Source organism: Giraffa tippelskirchi, chromosome 6, assembly GCF_054371585.1.
Source record: "Giraffa tippelskirchi isolate mGirTip1 chromosome 6, T2T-mGirTip1v1.2.pri, whole genome shotgun sequence".
Lineage (NCBI taxonomy): Eukaryota > Metazoa > Chordata > Mammalia > Artiodactyla > Giraffidae > Giraffa > Giraffa tippelskirchi.
In genome coordinates this window covers 95,303,716-95,311,148 of record NC_137280.1, presented here as the reverse complement: position 1 = coordinate 95,311,148, position 7,433 = coordinate 95,303,716, and the positions used below count along the sequence as shown (strand labels likewise).

At 47.0% G+C, this 7,433-nt stretch overlaps 1 protein-coding gene across 7 annotated transcripts in view; it reads right to left on the bottom strand.

The window, feature by feature from the left end:
• Positions 1-5,388: 5,388 nt before the first annotated feature.
• Positions 5,389-7,433, bottom strand: part of PTPRS (protein tyrosine phosphatase receptor type S) — a 110,156-nt gene continuing 108,111 nt past the window's right edge. For all 7 annotated transcript variants that reach the window (XM_081499616.1, XM_081499617.1, XM_081499622.1 and 4 more), the window contains one exon: positions 5,389-6,698. In XM_081499616.1, coding sequence (XP_081355742.1) covers positions 6,630-6,698 — 69 coding nt within the window. In that variant the 3' untranslated portion in view covers positions 5,389-6,629. The remainder of the gene's footprint in view (positions 6,699-7,433) is intronic.

The following is a 7,433-nucleotide window of genomic DNA, read 5'->3' as shown; positions in this document are numbered from 1 at the left end:
GTAGGACCTTGTTGTTTATCCATCCTATACATCATAGTTTGTATTTGCTAATCCCAGACTCCCAATCCATCCCTTCTCCTTGGCAGCTACAAATTTGTTCTGTGAGCCTGCTTCTGTTTCATAGATATGTTCATTTGTGTCATACTTACATATAAGTGGTATCATATGGTATTTGTCTTTCTCTTTCTGAACTTGCTTCATTTAATATGATCATCTCTAGGTCCATCTCTGTTGCTGCAAGTGACATTATTTCATTCTTTTTTATGACTAATATTCTATTGTATGTGCTGTGTGCTTAGTCGCTCAGTCGTGTCTGACTCTGCAACCCCATGGACTGTAGCCCGCCAGGCTCCTCTGTCCATAGGAATTCTCCAGGCAAGAATACTGGAGTGGGTTCCCATGCCCGCCTCCAGGGGATCTTCCCGACCCAGGAATCGAACTGGGGTCTCCTGCATTGCAGGCAGATTCTTTACCAGCTGAGCTACCAGGGAAGCCCCCATTCTATTGTATATAACATCTTTTGTATCCTTTCATCTGTTGATGGACAGTTAGGTGGTTTCCACGTCTTGGATATTGTAAATAGTGCTGCTATGAACATAGCGGTGCATGTGTCTTTTTGAATTTGAGTTTGTTTGGGTATGTGCCCCGAAGTGGGATTACTGGATCACTGGGATTACTGGCAACTCTACTTTTAGTTTTTAAAGAAACCTCTCTACTGTTCTCCATAGTGGCTGCACCAGCTTACATTCCCACCAATGGTGTAGGAGGGTTTCTTTCTCTCTATCTTACACCCACTTCCTGTTGGTGGATATGTAAGTCAATGCCCATCTTTTATAAAAGAAAAAGTTTCCAGGTTTTGTTATTTTTTGTTTATAATAAAAATATTATACAGGGTACATTTTTTTCAGTTTTTACAAATAATTCTATGACAGACAAACCTCTGCATGTCTCCTTGGGCACATCTGCCCAGGACAAGTCTCTGTAAGATGTGTTAAGACTGGAATTATTGAGTCAAGGTATCTTGACTCAGTATCTTCAATTTATTAGATACTGTAGATTTGCTCTCTGAGGTAGCAACTTATTCTAACTTCTATTTGAGTGGATTTTCTAATGTTGAAGCATCCTTGCATTCCATAAATCCTTCCCTGTTGAGTCATAACATCCTATTCTTCTAATGAGATGCTAGATTTGCATTGAACTTCCCTGGTGGCTCAGTGGTAAATAATCCACCTGTGATGCAGGAGACACAGGTTCAATCCCTGGGTCAGGAAGATCCCCTGGAAGAGGGCAATGACAATCCACTTCAGTATTCTTGCCTGGAGAATCCCAAAGACAGAGGAGCCTGGTGGGTTACAGTCCATAGGGTCACAAATGAAATTGGACGTTACTGGACAACTAAATAACAACAAGATTTGCATTACTAGTATGCTCTTAGCCTTTTTGAATCTAGGCACATGAGCGAGATGTATTTCCCCCCTGCCCACCTTGAGTTGTCCTATACACTTTGAGTACTATCTCTTTTTTCCCCTCTGCAAGCTGACATAGCTTATAAAAGATGCCAATTATCTTTCTCTTGAAGATTTGGCAAAACTCACTTGTAAAACCGTCTGAGAAAGTGCCTTGTATGGGGGATAGATCTTCGACCATCATTTCAGTGTTTTTGAACATTATTCACTTTTTAATGACTTGGTCTGGTTTTGCTTTCTTAGACTTTCCCCCCTGTATTTTATCATTTGAAACAGTTAGTGGTGTGCTCAAGTCGTGTCCGACTCTTTGCGACCCCATGGACTGTAGCCCACCAGGCTCCCCTGTCCATGAGATTTCCCAGGCAAGAATACTGGAGTGGGTTGCCATTTCCTTCTCCAGGGGGATCTTCCTGACCCAGGGATTGAACCCACGTCTCTAGCATTCTCTGCATTGGCAGGTGGATTCTTTTACCACTGTGCCACCTGGGAAGTCCAACATTTAGTGGTATGAAGTTATATATCTGCAGCATATGCTCAGCCATTAAGATAACTTCGTGAGCACTGTTGATTCCTCTGTCATCCGTAACGTGCATCTGTGCTGTCTTTGTGCCAAAGGTTTTCTTCTTTAATGGGTGTTTAAAAAAAAAATCCAGATTTTTGTATTATTTTGTTGTTACTGCTGTAGTTTACCATTTGACTAATACCTGATTGTCCTAAAGATGTTTCCCCTTAATGCTCCTTGGATCTATTTGTCCTTTTGTGGGTGCCTGAGTTGAAAGCTTTAGTTTGTTCTATTTTTCTCATAAATTCATATAAGGCTACATATACCCTTGAGTACTTTCTTTGGCTACTTATTTCACTTATAACGAGTGTTCTCCTTCCCTCCATAAATGCACTTAGACTTTGAATTTACCTCTGAGTACATTTTTGGTTGCATCCCAAAGGCTTTCATTTGCAGTGGTCTTATCATTCAGTTCTAGATACTTTGTTGTTCATGTGTGATTTATCTTTAACTCATTTGTTTGAACCCTTCCACCTATGTAGATTTGAAAAGTTAGATATCATCACTGATTTATAATTTTATTACAGGTGGCTAGGGAGTAAAGTCTGAATGTTGAGCTTCTCTCTCTGGTCTAATTCGTGGTCCTTTTTTGGTGATGAGCTCTGAGTATTTAAACAGAATGTACATTTTTCATTGCTGGGTACAAAGCCCTGCATGTATCTATTTGCTAAAGTTTGCTACTGCATTGTGTATCTCAAGATCCTTCTTGTCAGCTTGGTCTTTCCATTCCTGAGTTAGGTTTAGCATCCAGCATCACTGTAGTTCTGTTCATTTCTCCTCACGGGTGTTTTAGCTTTAAATGTTTCAGAGTGATGTTATTAGGGAAAAAGTGTGTGCTCAGTACACTTTCTAGAGCACTAGAATGGGTTTCCTTGGTGGCTCAGTTGGTAAAAAAAAAAAAAAAATTCGCCTGCAACGCAGGAGACCGAGGTTCAATCCTTGGGTCGGCAAGGTTCCCTGGAGAAGAAAATGGCAACCCACTCCAGTATTCTTGCTGGGAGAGCCCCATGGAGAGAGGAGCCTGGCAGGCCACAGAGCTGGACACGACTGAGCGACTACACCACCACCACCACCACAGAGCACTCAAATGCTCTGGTCCCTGAGAGGCCCTTGGTGGAAAGGGGGACTCTGCTGCTGTAGGGCTCCGTCCCCTCCCAGCTTGGGGCTGATGCTGTGGTCAGGAGGAACTCATAGACGCCTTAAACTTTCGCACTATCACAACGGGAACTGGCTAGATCTGGGTCCATGTCCAGGTTACACTGCTTACCACCTGTGAGATCTTGGGTAAGAAACCTGACCTATTTGAGCCTCAGTTTTCTCATCTGTCTGCTGGTGCATTGTCAGAAGGATTAAATGAGACCGCATGAACCGAGCATACAGTCAGTGCTCAATATATGGGGGTGGATGTTATGGAATCCTGTAGCAGGGCCAAGACAACTGGCGATGCTTAGAGTCTTGGTGCTCCTGTCTGTGAGTTGAGGAAATTCTTTATGGCCCTCTTCCAGGAAGTCTTTAGATAAATCTCTGTCTGCCACCACCTACCCTCCAACTATAGCCATGAACACTCAAGGGTAGAATCATAGAGCTGAGGGTCACACGCTCGTTGACTTTCCCTGAAGATGTTCTGTCTGGTTTCCAAGGAGGGAAAGGTAGATCTTATTCAGACACTTTAGTCTCAATGGGCTTGGGTAAACAGAAAGGAAACAGATTTCTTAGAGGAGCTTTTAGAACTGGGCTTTGAGGATTGAGTAGAAGTTCTATGGGCAGAGTAGCCTGTGATAAAGTCTTAGATAATTTAGGTAGGACCAGACTTGGGTTAGAGTCTGACTTCTATCCCCTGGGTCCCACATCTATTACTAAGAAGACACTGTCCCACTACTTCTTGAATTCAGAACTCAGGAGCTACTAAATGTAGTCCTTTGCTATTTCTTCATCTTTCTATCTTCCCACCATCTCAGCCTAGGAGAGTGAAGGATTTATTTCCCCCATGCCAGCTGTCCTATAGCTCCCACTATTCCTCTGTCTGCAGTCTCTTTCCTGTTTTTTTCTCCGATACTCATCTCAAAATTAAAAAAAAGCCTCAATCTGTAGTTAATGTGCGTTCCCCCATATCCCTGGATTTGGATATTTTCTTGATCGTACTTGCCAAAGATTTGTCTATATTGGTGTTTTTAAAGAAAAGTTTTGTCAATGCAAGAACAACCTCAATAACACCCAATTAGAGTTACTTGGATTGAAAACTTGGTTCACATATTTTAAAGGTTGACTTGTTTCCAGAATTTCTTATCAACATGTTCAAGGCTATAAAATTTCCTCCCTGCATCCCTTTGGCTGCATCCCACGGGTTTTGTTACATTTTGTACTATTTGAGTTGTTGTTCAGTTTCAAAAATGTGTCACTTCTAAGTTGATTCCTTTTTTAACTCATGCCTCATTTAAAAACATATTTTAAAATTTCTCATTGAAGGCCTTTTCAGGGGAGGCTAAGTATTGCAGAATCTACTGCTGTGGTCAAGATCAGGTTATCTTACATTTGTTTCTTGAAATTTATGAAGATCTCCACTGCTGTGTTGTTTTTTTTTATATATAAGTGTTGATTTTCATAAATGTTCCATGTGTTTTTGAGAATTTTAAGGATGAGGGATTTAAGGTGTGGTAAATTGATTTGACTAAGTGTATTCACAGTGGTGATCACGTCATCGACTTACACACTTGCTGATATTGGATCTGATGGCTTCTAAAAGCGGTGACCCTACTCTTTCCTAGGCTGGGCCCCTGCCCTCAGACCCTCTTCTCATCCCTGGAGCATCTCTGTGAGAACAGAGGGGATCTTTCATCCACTTCCGGGTCTCAAGCCAGATGGTGGAGAAGGGACCCAGGCAAGGGTGCAGACACAGAACGGCTCACCCTCCACCCCCACAGGGCCTGACTGTGGCTTAGAGTAGGGCCGGTTCATGAGTTGGCCTACAGCGTGGCAAGAATAGTGCTCCCAACCCAATTCTTTCCCCCATGGACTCAGCTCTACTGCCGACCCTTGTGACCCTTCTGGGGGCTGTGGATGAGACTGACTGGGGTACGAATCCCAGCTCCACCTCAAACCGCTGTGTGACTCTTTGTTGGTGCCTGCCCCTCTCTGAACCTGTTTCCTCATCTATGAATTGGGTCGATTTCCACCTCAGCGGGCTGGCCCATGGTAGATACTCAGAGATGGTCACGATTATCAACAACAGTAACTATTATCAATGGGGCAGCCCCTGCAGGTAGCTTGGATTCTGTGTTCAAGTTCTCCAGGCTCCCGGCTTCCCCGAGGAGACTGGCTGGACAGGGAGTGGGGCGACAAAGACTCCACCAGCGGCCGGGGTCAGACGATCTTCCTTTAATACAAAGTCAATATATCTACATACACAGAGGTGGGAAAACCACCCAGCTGCTTCCGTTTGAATAAACAGTGTTGAAAGCAACAGCAGCTCTGCTCTTGTACAAAGAGAAAAACTCACTTGCTCAGGGGTGGGGGTGGGGCAGAACCCCATCCTTCTGCCCCAGAACGGTCCCATGGTCCCGGAGGGGCGGGAGGGGCCCCTGATTGGGGCAGGTCATGGCCTCTCTCTCCCCCCCTGTGTTCAGTCCTTCTCCCAGAGGTGGGAGATGGCGAGGGGCGCTTGGGCTGCTGGGGGCGGGGGTCGCTGCCGCCACCTCCTCCGTGGTAGTGCCCACCCTGTGGGCTCGACAACCGACGCTGGGAGGCCCAAGTCCCCCCACTGCCCCACCCTCACCCTCCTTGATATGTCTTGAGAATTTAATTAAAAAAGAAAAAGCAAAAAATTAAAAAAAAAAAAATCAGGAGGCAAAGGCCCTATTCTTGAGCGAGGCACACCTTCGGAGTAGGTAAAGGAAAAAAAAAAAGCAAGCCAAGGGGCAGCCTGAGCCCACACAGGCCCATGAACACGACTGCCACGCAAGAACGTCTGTTACGGTGGAAAAAAAAACAGACTGTCTGTGAACAGAATAGGAATAAGCCAGGTTTTTCTTTTTAAATCCGTTGACTGTCAAGTCTTTTTTGTTTCCCCCCTATTTCTTCTTTAAAAAAAAAAAAAAGAAAAAAATACACTATTAAAAAAAAACCAAAATGAAATGTCACCGGATACAGTTACACTGAGTTTTGAAAGAAAGCTGACTCCTGTCCCCACCCCACTCCTGCTCGCCCCAGCCCGGTGACCCCCAGGCTGCGGGGCAGGAAGGCTGCCTGGGGGGGAGGACGAGGGGCCGAGTTCCCAGCCCCTGCCCTCCTCTGGTCCTTGGGAACAGCCCCTGGTTTGCTCACTGCCCCCCTCCCCCCACCCTGGAACCTCTCCTTGTGGAATCTCGTTTTAGAAGGGAATGAGGAATGTGCCAAGTATTGAAGGCGGCGGCCCGGCCCAGGGAGGTGGCTGAGGCCGTGCGGAGGGGCTTGAGGGGCTGCGTCGTCATCCCCGGAGACCCCTCGGCTGTGGAAACGCGGTTGCCGCCTCCTGCCCTGGCCGCCGGAGGGGGTCCAGGCCTCAGGGGGCCCACCCGGCATGGGAGGCGAAGGGGCCGGTGGAGTCGGGCCAGGCCAACCTGGCTCTAGGTTGCATAGTGGTCAAAGCTCCCGAGGTACTCCAGCGCCGCCTGGTAGCAGAACTGGTATTCATCCTGTGTGGTGGGGGGAGTGGGGGAGGGCCCCCGTCAGTGCCTCTGCAGCCGCCCAGGGCTCCCCATCACACTGCAGAGAAGCTGTGCCCCTGGATCCTGTACCTATGGGCTCTCCCCGTCCTCAGCTGGCCCGCAGGGTTCTACTTGTCTCTTTGGACGCAGCCACTTGACCATCCCTGCCTTTTGTGACACTCCCCTGGGGGCTGGGAGGTTGCCACTCCAGCTCTGACTGCCCGGAGACAGGGGAGCTTATTGATGTATTTAACCTAGTTTCTGGATCTGGTGGCTTCTAAAAGCAGTGACCCCTCTCTTTCCTAGGCTGGGCCCCTGCCCTCAGACCCTCTTCTCATCCCTGGAGCATCTCTGTGAGAACAGGGGAGATCTTTCACCCACTTCTGGGTCTCAAGCCAGATGCGGAACGGACCCAGGAATGGGTGCAGACACAGACCGGCTCCCCCTCCACCTGCCAGGGGTCTGACTCTGGCTTAGAGTAGGGTCTGATCATGAGGTGGCCTAGAGCATGGGGAAGTACAGTGCTCCCAACCCAATTGTTCCCTCCACGGACTCAGCTCTACTGCTGACCCTTCTGAGGGCTGTGGATGAGACTGACGGGGTACGAATCCCAGCTCCACTTCAAACTGCTATGTGACTTGGAGACACTGTGTGGTCAAAACAAAGATGCCCACTGTCAACACGATGGTGGGACTCTGGGCCTGGCTTCAGGATCCATGACCC